This window comes from Prionailurus bengalensis, chromosome B4 (genome assembly GCF_016509475.1).
Source record: "Prionailurus bengalensis isolate Pbe53 chromosome B4, Fcat_Pben_1.1_paternal_pri, whole genome shotgun sequence".
Lineage (NCBI taxonomy): Eukaryota > Metazoa > Chordata > Mammalia > Carnivora > Felidae > Prionailurus > Prionailurus bengalensis.
This window is the reverse complement of record NC_057358.1, coordinates 201570-222956: the sequence shown is the minus strand read 5'-3', so window position 1 is coordinate 222956 and position 21387 is coordinate 201570. Positions and strand designations below refer to the sequence as shown.

The 21387-nt window shown below is 38.6% G+C and overlaps 1 protein-coding gene across 21 annotated transcripts in view; it reads right to left on the bottom strand.

The window, feature by feature from the left end:
- Window positions 1-21387, bottom strand: part of ZMYND11 (zinc finger MYND-type containing 11) — a 134457-nt gene that overhangs the window by 71428 nt on the left and 41642 nt on the right. For 20 of the 21 annotated variants that reach the window (XM_043563233.1, XM_043563232.1, XM_043563244.1 and 17 more), the window contains exon 2: window positions 3027-3161. In XM_043563233.1, the coding sequence (XP_043419168.1) occupies window positions 3027-3142 (116 nt within the window). In that variant the 5' untranslated portion in view covers window positions 3143-3161. Of the gene's footprint in view, window positions 1-3026; window positions 3162-4093; window positions 4119-21387 lie in introns of those variants that run through there. The other variant, XM_043563224.1, reaches the window with a different exon arrangement.

Sequence of the window (21387 nt, the reverse complement as noted above, 5' to 3'; positions counted from 1 at the left end):
TATCAAAAGTTTTTAAACGCATGAATTCCTAATGGCACTTTAAAAAAAACTAATTGGTTACTAGGAGAGGATGCCATTTTAAACACTGGCAAATAAAGGCAAAGAGTCAGTTACTCTCCCTTTGGACATGGACACACCATGGGGCTGCCACACAGGATGCAGAGGCAAGTTTACATCCTTATAGAAGTAATCCTGTTGATGATCCTTAATGAGTTACGGGCACTACTCGCTGTACATCACGACTGCCAATCTCACGCATGAGAAATGGGCATATGACCTCCTGGTAGGACCACATGCTACTGCAAAGGAATCTCACCCCACCCAAGCCTCCAGAAAACTACCAATTTCCACAAAATGCAGAGAAACAAATACACCACAGGATGCGACCAGCAAAAGCCAGACTGTGGGAAACCTAAGAGCAAATGAACCAGTTTCTTCAATAAACTGCGAAGGAAAACAACAACAAGGATGAATGAAAACCTTTAGGTTGAAGGTGACCTCAAAGAGACTTTCAAACAGAAACAAAAACAAGCAGAACTAAAACACTGCACAGAAGTTAACTACAGTGTCTGGGGTTTGCCAGGCTTCAAAATATCATAAAGAACCATGATCCCAAAGCCCAAAACTGTTAAAAAGTGTTGACTGAAGACAGGTTCCATTCCTACAATGGAGTCCATCACCAGACATAACACAGAAGGACCTTGATGACTACATACACCCTCTTCGCAGTAACTCTGCTACAGCCGTCAGGAATTCGCCATATGTGTAAAAATTAAAAGGTAAGTCTATGTTCAGCCTCTGCTGTAAGTAAGCGGAGCAACTCGATTTTAAGTTAATCTAAGACGTGAAAAGTATTTACCTATTTAGAATACAGAACAGCCACCTGTCTTCCTATCATGGGGCAATGTTTCTCCCAACCTGCCTTGGCCAGGGTAGTGACAAGGACACCAGCTCAACCCAGGAGCTAAGGCAGCAGGCCAGGCGGTTAAGCAGACAGCTCCTCCTTGGGGCTGATGGCCTGGTAGGAAACTAATGACACACAGGCTGTGCCAGAAACAGTGTTGTCTGGTTCTTCTTTGTACCATCAAGCGCACCCGTAACAGGAAGGAAGAAGGTCCTCTCAGACGAAGCGGAAGAGACACCGGCCACCACTCTTAAACAGTTACCCGCTGGTTAATTTTTTTTCGTCTTTAGATGACACTAATAAAACAATAATTTTTGGTAGATGACTACATTTATTCATATGTATCTTAAGATCTATGGACCTGAGGTCATGGAGAAAAGTCAGCCTTGGCAGCCTGAACGCTGAGCTGACGGAGAAGGGAGAAAAGAGAACGCTTATCAACAATCCCTAATGCAGAAAGGGCACGACACGGTGTGCGCTCCTTCTTACGAACCTCTCCTCTCTCACGAGAGTGCACACAGATGTCACATCACCTGCGTGGCACCTGCACCACCACTGCCATCAACTAGCGGCAACCTTCGCGGCCCAACTATGGACGCCTGGCACCAGGAGACGCCTCCAAGGCTCCCAGAGCAGGTGTCGGCCCAGGGAGGAGGAAGCGCCTCCAACACCGGGACAGTTCTGTCAAACTGGGATGACCTGAAGTTTAAAATTTAAACCCAAAGAGCAGCATCTTATTTCCACATTCTTCTGTCGGTAATTTTGATAGACATAAACTGTTTTTTAAAAATCCCAACCACAGGAAAATACGTATGGCTGTTATTCTTGAGGTTTTGAAAACATGTTTTTATGCCAATACCATCTCACTATAACTTATACTTTGTAACACACCCCCAAATTATTTGCTTTTTACAAAAACATACTAATTTGAATTTAATTATAATGTGTTCTTTATTTTATTCTTATTTTCCATACAAGTGTTACTGAATATTTTTATGCTAGTGGCCCTCAGGAGCTAGGACATGTACATAGCAACTTTAAATACAGACTTAGAGCAACACATGGCATTATTCTTTCTCCCTCTCTGGTCCCTGCCCTCTTGAGTAAACTTTATAATCTTTAACAGAATGTAGATAAGAGACAAAAGTATGTGGTATTCAATTTTGTTACTTATTAATAAAGGCAAAAATAAGCACTAAATGAACTTTTGTAAATCACCTGTTTCCACTTTTACACATAGCATCTAAGGAATGTGTAGGAAATAAAGAAATTCTATCTAAATTACCAAAAAATATCATTCAACCATTTAAAAAAGATGGATTTAGCTTTATTCCCTTAAAAATACTCAGAGAGGGGCGCCTGGGTGGCGCAGTCGGTTAAGCGTCTGACTTCAGCCAGGTCACGATCTCGCGGTCCGTGAGTTCGAGCCCCGCGTCGGGCTCTGGGCTGATGGCTCAGAGACTGGAGCCTGTTTCCGATTCTGTGTCTCCCTCTCTCTCTGCCCCTCCCCCGTTCATGCTCTGTCTCTCTCTGTCCCAAAAATAAATAAATAAATGTTGAAAAAAAAAAATACTCAGAGAAACAAAGGAACAAAATCAAGTTCCATTTGAAGACCCTGTTATATAATCAGTATATAACAGGTAAGTAGAGAATTCATAAAGTATTCTGATAATTTTCTATCCTGAATCTTGGTCTACCAAAGTAATGTAATTTCCAAAACACAGAATGAATTGGTCAGAAAGTCCTGGTTAGTGGACTAGGGACCAACGTGTGTGACAGTGAACACTCAACAAACAGCACACTGGTTTTAGACAGTTTACGCAAAAGCAAAGCCTTTTTGATAAAAAAGACATAAAGATCTGTTCCCAAGAGTTAAAAAATCTTTGAGAACTGAAAAGCTATTGTAAGTAGTACACACTGGTATTTTACTTCTCTAATATTTCTTTACAAAACATCTAAACACAAGTTGCCTATGCTTCTGTAAAAAGTTACATATAAGGCAAAAAGTGACTGTTACTTTGTCATGCGTTGATGAGCATAATAAATAAGTTGGTTTTAGACCTTTGCCCCCCAAAAATCTTATAGGAAACTTCACAAGGATATTTTTGCTTCAATTACTCACTTTGTAATACGGTCAATGTTGGCAATTTGCTTCTGGTTCCGTATAATCTCAATGGCTGCCCAAAGATGCTGGATAGCTTTCGTATCCGCCTGTCGTCTTTTTGTTAAACGTGCCATGACCTGTTCACTTCTTTAACTGTAGGAATACACAAAAACATAAGGAAAAAATATATGGATTACAAGATGCACCTCTATCAGTATAAGCGAGTAACAGTCTCAGCACGTCCTAACTCCTGGTGAGGACACTACTGTAGTATGGAGTATGACAACCTTTCTACTATATTTTCTACACCTACATTACCAATTACTTCATAAAAATTGTCATTTGCTTCATTACTTCATAAAAAAATGTCATTTTAAGACCAAAGAATTAAAAAGGTCTTCCCAATAAGGGTTAGTAGTCATCCTATACTAACGTATTAAAAAAAATGCATATCTTATTCTAAAGCAAAAGCAGAACATAAAATTTCATTTTTTGATAATACATTGTGTATAATTTGACAGATCAATATAAATGGATTCAAATGTCCTTATTCTTTGGTATTTTATTATACTCAGGGTTTTAAATTTTGAATTTTATAAAACCATACTGATAAAAGACAACATTCTTTTTTTTTTTTTTTTTTTCAAATAAAACCATAAACAGAAACTGTAAGATAGTTATTTCTGGCTGAGGTGTGAAAGGCTGGGAGCTGGGGTCCCAGAGGACATGGGTGGATCCACATCTGCGTGAATGTTCACATGCTTGGGCTGGCGGGGGCGGGGGCGGGGGGCTGTTTATTGTATCACTCAGAAACAACATCGCTGTTTCATTCAAATTTCAATATTCTGAGCGAAGTGAGGAAAATGGTCACTGGCTGTGTTCTGGCAAGTGTACAGGGAGCATGACTGAGCAACAGTGCTGCAGGAGAGGCTCACGCATACAACTGGACTCCTAGCTGGGCACAGAGGGGCTGGACTGCCAGCAGTGTCCTCGGCCCTGAGACACCTGATCCCTACATCATCACATGGGTTAGCATTTGGCCACCCTTAGGGATAAGGTGAACATCAAACCCCCGCTGACCTGACCTTTCCTATCTCGTAAGGGTGGGAATGAGTGAAGGAATCTCATTCTTGGCACTTTCCTGTGTTCCAGGACTGGCCAGCAGAGCCTACAGGCCTCCGTGTTCTCTGCCTCTACGTTTCTCTTCAGAGCCAAGTCCGTTCTCCCTCTTTCTCTGACACACCCAAACAAAACCAGCAGTCGCCCATGAGTGTGGGGTCAGTCAGCCTCCTGGAATAAGGTATTTTTCAAATTGCATTACTAACAGAAGAATTCTGAACACGTCCGAAGGTATTCTTGAATATCCTACTTCTTCCCACCACTACTTGTAATATTTGCAGACTTTGCTCCACATAGAGAATAACCAAAAAATAAAGCCAGCATTCAAATTTTAAAGAAAACTAAGGAAAATCAGTTGGGTTCAGTACAGACTTAGACGTAGAATTAAAAGGTAGTAACAATTATAATTTATGAATGTGTGTTTAGAGAGAAACCACTATGTATCAGTGTAAGTGCGCTGTTAAGCAATGCCAACTTTCTGAATCTGACAAGCGTTTCCGGTAAGGAATTGTCTGGCAAGAATGTAAAGTATGTTACAGAGTGACATCTAATGGTGAACTATGGTACTATATGTTGTCAGGTTATACAGACGCTCAGTCAAAAACACACTACTTCAACCCTACTTACATGCTTAAAAGTAAGTATTTTCAAAAACTGAGAACAAACTGAGGGTTGATGGGGGGTGGGAGGGAGGGGAGGGTGGGTGATGGGTATTGAGGAGGGCACCTTTTGGGATGAGCACTGGGTGTTGTATGGAAACCAATTTGACAATAAATTTCATATATTGAAAGAAAAAAAATAAAATTAAATTTAAAAAGAAGGAAAAGAAAAGTATTTTCTGTGCTCGATAGATACACTGAATTATCTAAAAATGCAAAAACTGTAGTCCTTGCCAGAAATGGCCTAAAACTGGCAGAGCAAGTTTGATACATTTATGAACTACTGTAAGGTCAGAGAGGACCAACATGGTCCAGAATACATGCCAGGAGAATCTACACAAGGGGGACACTACTTTTAGATTAGGTAACACTACAGAATGGTAGATATGTGGGGGAACACAAGAGGAATTTCCTTAATTTCTTTAAAAGATAACTGACTGGGGCGCCTGGGTGGCGCAGTCGGTTAAGCGTCCGACTTCAGCCAGGTCACGATCTCGCGGTCCGTGAGTTCGAGCCCCGCGTCGGGCTCTGGGCTGATGGCTCAGAGCCTGGAGCCTGTTTCCAATTCTGTGTCTCCCTCTCTCTCTGACCCTCCCCCGTTCATGCTCTGTCTCTCTCTCTGTCCCCAAAATAAATAAACGTTAAAAAAAAAAATTTTTTTTTTAAAAAAATAAATAAAAGATAACGGACTGTTTAAAGCAAAGATACAATTGTTAGATCTCATTAGGTTTATGACATGTAGAAGCAAAAGAGAGGACAATGTGACACAGAGGGTTTAAGAGTGGTAAGTAATCATATCATTGTAAACATGTAATTTAACTTGCATTTTTTCTAAGTACATATATGAAAAATTAAGAATGATTTATTCAGAACTACAGAAAATATATAAAACCAAAGCTAGTGTTTTAAAATAACGCCATATAGTAAATATAACTATTTATATGACATAACAACCAAAAGAATACAGTGGGGACACTAATAGCAGAAACTCTACAAGTGATGTCACTTAATTGCTAGAAATGGTTAAACTCAAGACTCAAGAATTAAAGCAGCACACACTTCAGAAAACACGTAAAGTTAAAACCAAAGAGTTTTGGGGCGCCTGGGTGGCGCAGTCGGTTAAGCGTCCGACTTCAGCCAGGTCACGATCTCGCGCTCTGTGAGTTCGAGCCCCGCGTCAGGCTCTGGGCTGATGGCTCAGAGCCTGGAGCCTGTTTCCGATTCTGTGTCTCCCTCTGTCTCTGCCCCTCCCCCGTTCATGCTCTGTCTCTCTCTATCCCAAAAAAATAAATAAAAACGTTGAAAAAAAAAAATTTTTAAAAAAAAAAAAAAAAAAACCAAAGAGTTTTGAGATCTGCCTGAACTGAGTCAACATAGGTACACACATCACAAGGAAGACACTCAGGAGCCCAAAGAGAGCCTTGCGAAGAACACAGACCCACGCAAGGAGAGCACGATGATGTCTGAGACACATCATAAAAGCACCAAAGTACAACCACTGAGATTTTCCTTCTTATGAAATCTAAAATCATTGTTTGGTAACATAGTTCAGACATGCCTGTTATAGATGCTCTGGCAATATAGCAGTAAAACAGATAAAAGTCCTTCCGTTGTTGACTTAACATGATTAATAACGTGGCTAGATATTAAACACAGCAATTTGTTTGTTCATCAATAAAATCCTAGGAAATGAGTGTCTCGTTCCCATGTACAGACAGCTTCTCATTTAAGGTCTTCATTGATGTGAACAAACCCAAGTCTGCAGCCCTCTCTCCTGAATGCATATTACTACTAAACTGAACCCCTCAAAATTCCAAAGTCTGCCCGAAACACTGGACCTTGGTCCCCTTGGTTAAGCTGTGCTCTGCCCTTTCCTTGCTGGGACTTGAGCAACTGTCCATGCAACGGACCCTGACTGACCTTTCCTCTAGGATCACACTAAAGCAAACTCAACTCTTGCATATTCTAATTTTTAATATGTCTCTTACAGACATACTGCCTTGTGCAAATAATTACAAATTCCTCAGAAGATCCATCAGTTCCACTAAGAAGGGACAGGCTTCATCTTTCATCTATCTTCCAAGGTGGCCTCAGAGGGACATGACAGACCAAAAAAAAAAAAAAAAAAAAAAAAACTCCTCAATCTTCTCGGCTCCCCTTAGGAAGATGAGCTCCTTCAGAAAGTGATTCTCAAGAGGCTTATAGTTTAAAAAATAAAAATACAAAACCAAACACTTCCCACTAATTTTCCCCCCAATTTCTCTTACTGTGCTAAAATAGACATAACATAAACCAGCGTCACCATTTTTACATGTACGGTTCACTGGCATTAACCACATCCACAATGTCCTGAAGCAGTCACCACCATCCAGTCACATAACTCACTTCCTCTTGTGAAACTGAATCTCTGCACCCGTTAGTCCCTAAGTACTTCCCCTCCTCCCCCAAACCCTGGCACCCACTGTACTACTTCGACTTTGTGACGAATCTAAGTACCTTAGAACTGTGGCATTAGAAGTGGAATTAGACAGTTTTTGTCCTTCTGTACCTGACATCTTTCACTTAACAAAATGTCCTCAATGTTCACCCACGCTGTAGCAGGTTACAGAATTTTCTTCCTTTTTAAGGCTGAATATTATTCCATTGGACATATGCATTGCATTTTGTTATCCACTCATCTGTGATGAACACTTGGGTTACTTCCACGTTTAGCACATAACGTAGCTATGAACACATGTATACAAATATGTATTTGAGATCCTGCTTTTGATATACCCAGAAGCATAACTCCCATGTGAACTGGCAATTACATGTTTTATTTTTTAAACACCCACCAAACTGTTTTCCACAGCAGATGCACCCTTTTACTTTCCCGCCAGTAGTGCACAAGGTTCTAATTTCTCCACATTTTCATCAACACTTATAATTTTCTGGTTTTGATACGAGCCATCCTAATGGGTCTGAGTTGGTCCAAGTAACTGTGGCAAGCCCCCAGGTGATACTGATATTCTCTACCTGTACAAATCCAAATTTAACGCAATCCCTTCCATCTGTGTATCTTTTTTTTTTTTTTTTTTGAGAGAGAGAAAGCACGAGCAAGGGAGGGACAGAGAAAGAGGGAGAGAGAGTCTTAAGCACACTCCATGCTGTCAGTACAGAGCATGACGCAGAAGAGCTCGATCTCACAAACTGTGAGATCATGACCTGCCTGAACCAAAACAGAGTCGGATGCTTAACCAACTGAGCCACCCAGGCGCCCCGTATCTTCTTTAACATCATGCAAATGCTACAAACAGGGAAAAAAAAGAGAGTAAGAGAAATCAATCAGGAAATTAAAAATAAGCAAAATTAAGTAATACAATGCTTGCAGATAAATACATATATGGGCAAACTTTTTATTGCAGAAGTGATAAACGTGACAAAGGAAATTGAAACAATAATGGGAGGCTGAGAAAACAGTGTACCCAACAGGACCACACTGGGAGGACACACATAATCAAGTGTGTTCTGAAGTTTGCTTCCAGTGGTGAGTGGGTCCAGGTTTTTGTCTCATGTTGTCTAACAAATATGTTTTGTAAATATTTTGACATATTTACATCAAATATTCCATGAAACTTAAAACTTAATCCAATTGTATAATGTGTATTACTTAGGTTAGGTTGAAATTTTCCCACAACCTACTAGTAATTTCAAATTACTTTTCATTGATAGCCTATTCATAGCATTTTCCTATTTAGATATTAATGTCTTTATATATTAAGATTATTCCTAAAATACTTTTCTCTCTTAGTAAACACTAAATGAAATTATATGGAAATCTAGCTAACCATGAATTCTTTTATGTTAACTTTTCTGATTACAAGTCCTTCCACATTCAAGTCAGAAAAAATATTCAAACGTATTTCCCTGGTTTTGTTCTGTTTTGTTTTTGCTTTTTAGAGAGTGAGTGGTATAAGGAGCGAGAGAATCTTCAGTAGGCTCCACACCCAGCATGGAGCTTGACATGGAGCTCAATCTCACAACCCTGAGACCATTACCTAAGCTGAAATCGAGTTGGACCCTTAAATGACTGAGCCACCCAGGCACCTGTGTTTTAATTTTTTTAAACATTGACTTCTTAATCCATCTGAGAATAACTTTTTATAATGTAACACTAATAAACATTGTGTTACAGATCAGTGTTAGGTTCATAGCACAACTCAGCAGGACATACCAGGAATCCCATGTCCCCACGCACCTGCCCCCCCCCCGTCTTATCAACACCCCAAACCAGAAATGACATTTGTTACAGTCAAGAAACCTGCACTGGCATACCAGTATTTCCCCTAAAGCCCACGCTTCAGCTCATGGTTGGTTCACTCTTGGGGCCGTACACCCTACGGGTTTTCACATACACGTTAAGACAAGTATATACCATCAAAGTATCACCCAGAATAGTTTCCCTGCCTAAAAATCCTTTGTGTGCCACCTACTCATCCCTCCGTGTCCCCAATTCCTGGCAACCACTGATTTTTTTTTTTTTTTTTTTTACTGCCTCCATCATTGGCCTTTTCCAGAATGTCCTATAGCTGGAATCATACAGTATGTGGCCTTTTTGGGTTGACTTCTTTCACTGGGTACTATGCATTTAAGATTCCTCTATCTTTTCACAGTTTGACAGTTCATTTCCTTCTAGTGCTGAATAATATTCCATTGAATGGACATAACACAGCTCATCCATTCACTGACTAGAGAATATCTTGGTTGCTTCCATATTTTGACAATTATGAATTAAAGCTGCTATCAACAACCCTGTAAAGATTTCTTTGTGTACATGGTCAGCTTTTTTGATAAATAACAAGGAGTGCAACTGCTGGATGGTAAGAGCATGTTTAGTTTTGTAAGAAAACGGCCTTCCAGAGTGGCTGCACCATTTAGCGTTCCCACCAGCAATGACTAAGTTCCCATGGCTCCACATTCTCATCAGCAATCGGTGTTTTTTGGATTTTAGCCATTCTAACAGATGTGTGGTGAGAAATTAACGTTGTTTTAATTTGCAATTCTCCTATGACATAGGATGTTGAACATCTTTTCATACACTTACTTTTTACCTTTATCTCATCTTTGGTGAGATGTAAGTTCAAATTTTTTGTTCATTTTTTAATCACATCCATCTTCTTACTTGTTTAAGAGTTCTTTGTACATTTCAGGGCACTTGGATGGCTCAGTCAGTTGAGCATCCAGCTCTTGATTTCAGCTCAGGTCACAACCTGGTGGTTCATGAGTTCAAGCCCTCAGTCGGGCTCTGCACTGACATGGTGGAGCCTATTTGGGATTCTCTCTCTCCTCCTTCTGCCTCACGCCCCTGCACGTGCTTGCTCTCTCAGGGTAAATAAACATTCAAAAAAAAAAGTTCTTTGTACCTTTTGGTAATGGTCCTTCAGCAGGTGTCTTTCACAAATATTCCCCCAGTCTGTGGCTTGTCCTCTCATTCTCTTCAACGTTTTAATTTTCATCAAGTCCAACTTATCAATTATTACTTTCAAGGGTCGTGTCTTGGTGTTGTTACTAAAATGTCACTGCCATACTCCAGGACACCTAAGCTGTCTCCTATGTTATCTTCTAGAAGTTTTACATTTTAGGTCTATGATTCTACTCATTTTGAGTTAATTTTGATGAAGGGTACAAGGTCTGTGTCTAGATTCATTTTTTTTTTTTTTTTTTGGCATATGGATGCAGTTGTCCCACCACTATCTGATGAAGAGATTATATCTGTTCCACCGTACTACCTTTGCTCTTTTATCAAAGATCAGTCGGTTATATTTATGCAGGTCTACTTCTGGGCTCTCCCATCTGTTCCAATGATGTATTTGTTGCTTTACCAATACCACGCTGTCCTCATTGTGTAGGCTATTCTGGATCTCTTGCCATTCCATATGAATTTCAGAACCACTATGTTGATATCCAAAATATGACTTCCTGGGATTTTTATTGGGACTGCACTGAATCTATACCATAGATCAAGTTGGAAAGAACTGACGTGTTGACAATATTAAGTCTTCCTATCCCTGAACAAGGGTTCTCTCTCCACTTATTTTATCAGAATTTTGTTTTCCTCATATAGATCTTATACATATCTTGTTAGGTTTATACCTAAGTATTCCATTTGGGGGGGGGGCGATAATATAAATGGTGATGTGTTTTTAACTTCACATTCAACTTGTTCATTGCTGATATATAAGAGAGTGATAGGCTTTTATATATTGTTATATTAACTTTGTTATAATTATTAGTTCCAGGTACCTATCAATTCTTTCAGATTTCCTGTGTAGACAATCATGTCATCTGTAAACAAAAAGTCTTCTCTCTTCCAAATTTCCATACTTCTATTTCCTTTTCTTGTCTTATTGCTTTAGCTCGGACTTCCAATACCATGTTGAAAAGGGCATGGTAAGAAGAGACATCCTTGCTTTGTTCCTGATTTCATCAAGAAACCTGTGTGTCTCATCATTAAGTATGATGATGTTAGTGTAGAACTTTTGTAGGTAATTTCTATTCCTAGTTTGATTGAAGTTTTTATTATAAATGAGTGCTGGATTTTGTCAAATGATTTTTATGCATCTATTAACAGGCTAAAGAAAAATTACATTATTTTAATAGATGCATAAAAATCAAGAACCTGTCTGGGTCTGGTGCTTTCTGTTTTGGAAGGTTATTAACTACTGATTCAATTTCTTTTATAAAGGTGTAAACAGGTTATCTATTTCTTCTTGCAGGGGTCTTGCCAGATTATCCCTTTCAAGAAATTGACCTATTTCATCTGTTACCAAGTTTGTGCGCAGAGAGTTGTTCACAGTATTCCTTTACTATACTTCTATGGTCTAGAGGATCAGTAGTGATAGCTTTTCTTTTACTTCTTAGATTAATAATTTGTGTCTTTGTTTCTAAGGCTTGTATAGAGACTTACTGATTCTATTGATCTTTTCAAACAACTAGCTTTTGACTGCATTGATTTTTCCACTGATTTCCTACTTAGTTTCATTTTTCTGCTTTAATTCTTGCTATTTCTTTTCTTCTGCTTACTTTGGGTTTAATTTTCTTTTTCTTGTGTCCTAAGGTGGAAGCTTAGAATATTGGTTTTAGATGTTTCTTTTTTTCTAATATATACATTCAATGCTATAAATTTCCCTGTAAGCACTGCTTTTGTTGTATTCTACAAATTTTGATAAGATATATTTTCATTCTTTTACATTTAATTCAAATCTAAAAAAATTTTTTAGATTTCTTTTCCAGCCTGTATGTTGTTTAATGTTGAAGTATTTTGAGACTTAAAGCGATTTTTCTGTTTTCTTGAATTTTTGTTTGTTTTAAGAGAGTGCACCCAAGAAAGGGAGAGGGGTAGAGGGGGAGGGAGAGAGAGGCGGGGGAGGGAGAGAACTCCAGACAGGCTCCACATTCAGTGCAGAACCCGATGGGACCTCAATCCCACTACGCTGGGACCATGACCTGAGCCAAAATCAAGAGTCAGACGTTCAACCCAGCCACCCAGGCACCTCTCTTGATTTCTATTTTAATTCTATTGTGGTCTAACAACAGATATTGTATGATTTCTAAATTTTTTTAATTTATTGAGTTTCGTGGCTGAGGATGTGAATGATCCATGTGAGCTTAAAATGTATATTCTTTTGTTGTAGGATGAGGTAGTCTATAGATGTTGATGATATCCAATTAATATTGTTGAGTTCAACTGTGTGCTTATCTCCTGCCTACTGCACCTGTCCATTTCTGAGAGGGGTGTTGAAATCTCCAATATACCAGTGCATTCATCTATCACTTCTTGCAGTTCTAATAGTTTTTTCCTGAAATACTTTGACACACTGTTGTTAGGCACATACACATTAAGAACTGTTATACCATCTTTGAGTATGAATCTCTTCACATAATGCTCTTCATACCCATTAATATTCCTTGCTTTGACATCTGCTCCATGTGAAATTAGTATAGCTACTCCAACTTTGTTTTGATTAGTGTCAGCATGGTATTATCTTTTCTATCCCATTTATTTTCATCTACTAGTGTATATTTAAAAAAAAATTTTTTTAATGTTTATTTATTTTTGAGATAGAGCATGAACAGGGGAGGGGCAGAGGGAGAGGGGGAGACACAGAATCCGAAGCAGGCTCCAGGCTCTGAGCTGTCAGCACAGAGCCCAACACAGGGCTCGAACCCACAGACCATGAGATCATGACCTGAGCCGAAGTCGGAGGCTCAACCAACTGAGCCACCCAGGCGCCCCACAATTAGTGTATATTTAAAATGGATTTCTTGTAGAAAACACATGGTTGGGTCCTATTTTTTAATTAACTCTGACAATCTCGTCTTTTAATTGTTACATTTTAACCATGTTGTCTAAGGTGATTATTTGCTATAATTGAATTAATGTCTATCATATTTGTTGCTGTTTTCTATGCCTTTGTTCCCTGTGCCTGCTTTTGATTTCCACCCATATTCTCTTTTGTCATTTTGAGTACTTTATATGCATCTATTTTTTTTCTATAGTAGCATATTAATTTTACTTTTTTGTTGTTACTTTTTAGTGGCTGCCCTAAATACTGCAATATACATTTAAAACTAACCATGTCTATTTTTAAATAACACTATTTAGATTTACAGGTAGAAGTACCTATTAACAAAATGTTCCTAATACCTCTCTTCTGTACCTTTTATCATTGTTGTCATTCCTTTCACTTATGCATGAGCATACATAAATATCCAGATGCACACAAGCACATAAAAGTACATTGTTGCTATTGGGAACAAACTTATCTTTTAGATCAATTAAGAATAAGAAAAACAGGTTTATTTTACCCTTACTCAATTTCCAATGATCTTCTATGTATGTTTGAGTTTCTGACATGTAGCCTTTTCCTTCTAAAGAACCTCATTTAACATTTCTTCCAAGGCAGGTCTACTGGCAACAAATTCTGTCAATGTTTGTCTCATAAGTATTTCTCCACTTCTGGAAGGACAGTTTTGCAGGATATACAATTCTAATTTGGTGATGGAGGGGAGCGGGCAGGGGGGCAGGTTCCTCTCAATACTTTCAATATTTCACTCCGTTTTCTCGCATGGTTTCTGAGAAGAAATCTGATGTATTTATTATTTCTGCTCCTTTATAAGTAAGGTGTTTTTTTTCCTTTGGCTTCTTTAGGATTAATCTTTGATTTTCTGAGGTTTGAAAATGATATACCTAGGTGTGGTTTTGACAGCATCTATTCTGCTAGGTATTCTCTGAGCTTCTTGATCTGGTTGGACATTAATTTGGGGAAATCTGTCATCATGAATGCTTCAAATATTGCTTTTGTTCTTCTGTCTTCTCCTGTGGCTTTCCCATTTTGCGTATGATATACCTTTTGTAGTTGTCCCATTGTCCTTGCATGTTTTTTTTTCCTTCAGTCTTTCTGCTCTTTGCTTTTCAGTTTTAGAAGTTTATTGTCATATCCTTAAGTTCAGAGATTCCTTCCTTAGCCATGTCCAGTCTACCGATCCCATCAAAAGTAGTCTTCATTTCCATTGCAATGTGTTTGTACTCTAGCATTTCTTTTTGATGTTTTTAGACTTTTCATCTGTTTACAGTATTCATCTAATTTTGCATGTTTTCTATTTTTTTAGATTAAAGTCCCTAGCCTATTAATCAGTTGTTTTTTGGTTTTTGTTTTTGTTTTGTTTTGTTTTTTACCTCCTGTTCTGATAATTCCAATATCCTTGCCATGTTGACCCAGGTTCAGATGCTTGTTAAAGTCCTGTGTTTGTTTTGCCTTTGAGTATGCCTTGTATTTTCCTTTGAAAGGTAGACGCTGGGGCACCTGGGTGGCTGAGTTGGCTGGCATCCAATCAGGTCATGACCTCATGGTTTCTGAGTTCAAGTCCCACATCAGGCTGTGCTGACAGCTCAGAGCCTAGAGCCTGATTCAGATTCCGTGTCTCTCTCTCTCTCTCTCTCTCTCTCTCTCTGTCCCTCCCCCACATGTTCTCTCAATAATGAACATTAAAAAAGAGAGAGAGAGAGGTGGAATGTACTAAGTAAAAGGAACTGCATAAGCAGGTGTTTAGTAATTCAGTGTAAAATGTGGGAAGGGAATGCTTTCTATAGTCCCAGGATTAGTCTCAGTGTTTTGGTGAGCCTGTGCCCATACACTGTGAACTTGACAAGTACTTCTCACTTTTATTTACCCCATTAGGTAGAACAGGATTGCTAGGAGTGAGCTGGACTTCGGTATTTCTCTTCCCTAGGTCAGTCAGGCTCTGGTGAAACTTTCTCTAGCGGGCGGGCCTTGTTAAGAACAGAATGTTCTGGCAGATTTTAAAATGGTTCCTCTCCCCCTGACCCCAGTTGCAATGGAACCACAAGGGCATTTTTTGTCCTATATTCACTAGAAGGACCTGGGAGAGCTCCTGGAGATAAGTCTTACAAAAGTGTGGGGGGCCCCTATGATGCTGGTCCCCCTGGATTTTTAACTCAGACTTGTCCACGCTGAGCCTCCAGGAGTTCATCAATCACATTCAGGTTTTCTTACCCAGCAATGGTTCCTGCAGATGTTTCTGCTGGTGGGTTTCTGCTCTGGTAAGTTTTGATTCTATTTGCCTTTCTGTCTCTCCAACTTCTGTGGCAGCCATTTGTCCTGTGGCCTTCCTGCTCTCATAATCTCAGTAGATTTGTTGGTTTTTCAGTTCAGTTCTTGTTATTAGGATGGAGTGGCAAATCCAAGCATCTTACATGCCCAAACGGAAACCGTGGGGTAAAATACAGAAGGTTACCCCAGAGAGGTAATCAATTGCATTGGCATGGTTTACTGAAAGATTTCTTTCTTCTCTAATGAACGGTATTACCTTTCTAATCATACATAAAATTTTAATCTACACTAGCATTAGTTTCTTTGATGTGTTTGGTCTTTTGTTAGTCTCTCACCATTTTATTTATTACAACTGGCTTTATTATTAGTTATTATTCAGTTAAAGTTACAATTAAATTGTATTCAGTTATTATTTATTATACCAACTTAACATATGTAAAATCTACAATTACAATTAATTCCATGTCTCTATTGATTGCTACATAATTATTTTATATACATTACCCAACATCAAGTTTTCTAAAAGCAGGCCATGTATTTCAAACTTTATGCCCTTAACAAGTTGTACCACAAAGTATACAATATAAGCACTTACTGATTGAATACATTCCCCAACAAGCCCTGAAATTAAACAAATAAATAAAAATAAAAGGAGAAGAAATAAAGCTAGTCTAGTCTATGATAATAAGTGGTTGGCTACCAGTGTCAAGACTAAAGAGCAACTATATTCCCTCAAATACCCCAAGGCAATCAGTTGCTGTCCAATTTCCATATGTAACAAGTATAGAACGTGGAGAGCTGGCAAAACAGACACTCGAAGTAGATTTCCTAACAGATTTATTTAAAGCAAATTATACTAGTTTAGCTACAGAAAGTAACACCATTTAAATACTGATCACGATTCCTAATAACAACAAACGTATTTCAATTATGTTATTAGCTATACTAGTAAGGCAAAAAAAAATCTTTCCAGACTCCCGGATTTGACAGAATAGTACTTTAAAAAACAAAATGTATGTAGGAAAAGAGGTTAACCCTTTGTTTAGAACACCTTTATTGAGACATAATTCACATACTCTGTCTCACCCACCAAAAATATACAACTCAGAGGTTTTGGGTATGTAGTATTAATTTTTTAAACTATGGTGCAGTATATGTAACGTAAAACTTGCCATCTTAACCATTTTTAAGTGTACAGTTCAGTGGCATCACTCATGTGCTGATGGACACTTGCGTGGTTTCTGTAGTTTGGATACTGTGAAAAACTGCAATGAACACTGGCATACAAGTGTGTGTCCTGGTCCTGCTTTCAATTCCCTTCGGTATATCCCCAGAAGTGGGACTGCTGGATCATTAATTCTACACTCAACATTTTACGAAACTGTATCCTACAATGGCTACACCATTTTACATTACACAGGCAACATGTGAAAGTTCCAATTTCTCCACTTCCCAGCTGACACTTGCCATTCTGTTTTTTAATATGATTGTCAAGGTTGCTAACATACAGTGTATACAGTGTGCTCTTGGCTTTAAGAGTAGATTCCCATGATTCATCGTTTACATACAACACCCACTGCTCATCCCAACAAGTGCCCTCCCCAATGCCCATCACCCATTTTCCCCTCCCCTCAGCCCCCATTTCAACCCTCAGTTTGTTCCTTATGGTTTGCCTCCCTCTCTGTATTTTTTTCCCTATCCTCCCCTTCCCCCATTGTCTTCTGTTAAGGTTCTCAAGTTCCACATATGAGTGAAAATACATGATCTCTTTCTCTGGCTGATTTATTTCACTTAGCGTAAAACCCTCCAGTTCCATCCACGTTGTTGCAAATGGCAAGATTTCATACTTTCTCAATGCCAAGTACTATTCCATTGTATATATAAACCACACCTTCTTTATCCATTCATCAGTTAATGGACATTTGGGCTCTTTCCATAATTTGGCTATTGTTGAGAGTGTTTCTATAAACATTGGGGTACATGTGCCCCTATGAATCAGCACTCCTGTATCCTTTGGATAAATTCCTAGTAGTGCTATTGCTGGGTTGTAGGGTAATTCTATTTTTAATTTTTCAAGGGAACTCCACACTGTTTTCCAGAGTGGCTGTACCAGTTTGCATTCCCACCAACAGTGCAAGAGGGTTCCCATTTCTCCACATCCTTGCCAACATCTGTTGTTTCCTGACTTGTTCATTTTAGCCACTCTGACTGGTGTGTGATGGCATCTCAATGTGGTTTTAGCAGCCATCTTAGTAGGTGTGAAGTATTTCATTGTAGTTTTGACTTGCATTTCCCTAATGACTAAGGATGTTGAGCATCTTTTCGTGTTCACTGGTTATCTATCCTCTTTGGGGAAATGTCTATTGGAGTCCTTTGCTCATTTTTAACTGTGTCATCTTTTTGTTGATAGGTTGAGGGGGTTCTTTATATATTCTAAATATTAACCCCTTATCCATATATTTTGCAAATCTTTTCTCCCATTTTGTTATGTTTTCACTTTGATAATATCCTATGATTATGATGCACAAAAGTTTTTAGTTTGGATAAAGTATAATAGATACATCTTTTCTTTCATTGCTCTTGCTTTTCATGTCAATTCCAAAGTAATATCTAAGGTATAAAGTATAAAGATTAACCCCTATGTTTTTTTCTAAGAAGTCTTACAGTTTTAGTTCTTCTGTTTCAGTCATTGAACCATTTTGAATTTTTGTCTATGGTATAAGGAAGGAATCCAAACTCATTCTTTTATATGTGGAAATCCAGTTATCCCAGCACTATCTTGTGAAGACACTATGGTTTCCTAATTGAATGGACTTAATTCCCTTGTCAAAAATCAATTGGCCAAACCTGGAAGACAGTATAGAGGTTCCTCAAAAAGTTAAAAATAGAATTACTCTATGAGGGGCACGCAGGTGGCTCAGTTTGTTAAGCATTTGACTCTTGATTTCAGGTCATGATACTTGGCTCAGGTCACAATACTAGGGTTGTGGGATCAAGCCCTGCACTGGGCTCCAATTTGAGTGTGGAGCCTACTTAAGAGTGTGTCTCTCTCCCTCAGCCCCTCTCCCACACTTGTGGTCTCTCTAAACAACTACCCTATCATCCACTAATCACACTACTAGGCATTTATCCAGAGAATACAAAAACACTAATTAAAAGGGACATACACCCTGATGTTTATAGCAGCACTATCCACAACAGTCAAATGATGGAAGCAGCCCAAGTGTCCATCAATAGATGAACAGATAAAGAAGATGTATATATATACACAATGGACTATTACTCAGCCATAATAAAGGAGTTAGAGTATAATGTTAAGCAAAATAAGTCCATCAGAGAATAACAAACACAGTATGATTTCACTCACATGTGGAACTGAAGAAACAAAACAAATGAGCAAAGGGGAATAAAAAGAGGCAAATCAAGAAACAGAATCTTAACTACAGAGGACACTGATAGTTACCAGAAGGGAGGGGTGGGGGGATGGGTGAAGGGGATTAAGAAGTGTACTTGTCATGATGAGCACTGGGTGTGTGTGTGTGTGTGTGTGTGTGTGTAAGTACTGAATCACTGCATTGTACACCTGAAATCAATATAACACCATAGGTTTACTATGCCAAAATTAAAATGAAAAACAAATCAATTGGCCAAATGTGTATGAATTTATTTCAGATTTCTAAATTCCATACGTCTATCCTTATGTCAGTACCACACTGTTTTGATTATTGTAGCTCTGAAGCAAGTTTTGACACAGTGAAGTGTGTGTCTTTCAATTTTGTTCTTTTTCAAGATTGTTTTGGCTATCCAGGGCCCTTTCAAATCCCACATGAATTTCAAGATTGGCTTTTTCGTTCTGGAGGGGAAAAAAAGGCCATTGGAATTTTCACGGGGATTGTGCCAAACTCTATACTGGTTTGGGTAGTATTTAGTTTTCTCATCCATGAACCCAAGATGTCTTTCCATTTATTCTGGTCTTCTTTAATTTCCTTCTGCAATGTTTTATAATTTATAGTGTACAAGTCTTTCACCTCCAATGGTTAAGTTTACTCTTAGGTATTTCGTTTTTTACATGCCAAGGTGAATGGAATTGCTTTAATTTCCTTTTCTGATTGTTCACTACTGGTGTACTGAAACCCAACTGATTACCCTACAACTTGGCTGAACTTACTAGTTCTAATAACTTTCTTGTGGATTTCTTTTGAATTTTCTAAATAACAGGACCATGTTAGCAAATACAGTTCCACTGCTTCTTTTCCAATTTGAATGCCTTTGATTTCTTTTCCTTGTCCAATTCCTCTCGCCAAGGTTGCCAGCACGATGTTGAACAGCAGTAATGAAAGCGGGCATCTTTGTCTTGCTCTTGATCTTAAGGAGAAAGGTTCCAGTCTTTCATCACTGAGTATAGTATTAGTTTGGGTTTTCATCAATGCCCTTTATCATGTTGAGGAAGGTCCTACAGGTCCTAGTTTTCAATTGATACAATACTTTTTTCCTTCCTTCTACTAATGTGATGTATTACATTGATGGATTTCCTAATGTTGATCTATAACTTTCACCTGGTCATGGTGTCCATCTATGTGCTTCCCAAAACTCATGTGCTAAAAAAAAAAAAACCTAGTGCCTGAAGTGATGGTATCCTAGGAGGTGTGTCCTTTAGAAGATGAGGAGAGTAGAGACTTCATGAATGGGATTAATGTCCCCATAAAAATATCTCTTGGTCCTTCTACCATGTACAACAGAAGGAGAATTCAATAGTCCACTGGGTTAGAAGGCCTGTAACTCAACCTTGCCGGCACCCTGAATGGACGCCCAGCCTCCAGAACTGTGAGAAATAAATGTCTATTGTTTATAAGCCACCCAGTTTGTAGCACTTTGTTACACACAGCAAACCAAACAAAGACACTGGTTTTACCATCATTTCACAAAATAAAAAATATTTTAATCATAATAAAATGGACCTAGTATCAGAAATAATCTGTTATGTGAGAAAAATAGAAACAATACAATGAATACTTTTTTTTTAATTTTTTTTAACGTTTATTTATTTTTGAGACAGAGAAAGACAGAGCATGAACGGGGGAGGGTCAGAGAGAGAAGGAGACACAGAATCTGAAACAGGCTCCAAGGCTCTGAGCGGTCGGCACAGAGCCCGATGTGGGGCTTGAACTCACGGACCGCGAGATCATGACCTGAGCCGAAGTTGGACGCTTAACCGACTGAGCCACCCAGGCTCCCCACAATGAATACTTTTTATGAATCTGAATTTATTCCCTTTAAAGGACTTATCTTTGACTTTTATCAGTCTCTGAATGAGTGTTGGCCACGAACCATCAAAGAAGTAGTATTTACCCCAGCATTATAAAAATTATTAGCTACAAGGGCACCTGGGTGGTTCAGTCAGTTAAGCGTCCGACTTCACCTCAGGTCATGATCTCACAGTCTGTGAGTTTGAGCCCCGCATCGGGCTCTGTGCCAACAGCTCAGAGCCTGGAGCCTGCTTCAGATTCTGTGTCTCCCTCCCTCTATCCTTCTCCTGTTCGCTCTCTCTCAAAAATAATAAACATTAAAAAAAAAAAAAAGTAAAACAACTATTTGCTACAGCCATATTTTGGTTAACAATATTTGAAAGGAAATCTATGAAAACTGAGATACATGAACTTATTAATTTATACCTGTTCTTTAAAAAAACATACATGTAATTACTTCGAAGAAAACTGAGTTGTATATGACTAGTTAGGCATACAATATGTTCATTAGTTGTTGGGAATCTGGAATAAAATTTACTATACAGAATGCTGTAGTTTGGTAATAGCAAAGTACCTGCTCATGAGAACCTGAAAAGATGAACTAGGAAGAAAAAACCTATTTGAAGTCATCAAACAGAGCACTGAAAACTTACAGAATTTAAGATTGAGGAAAACAGAAAACCAAGAGGTAAACCCTGTGTATAGAGTCACATTTCTCCTATACAAGCACCTGGCGGTTTTG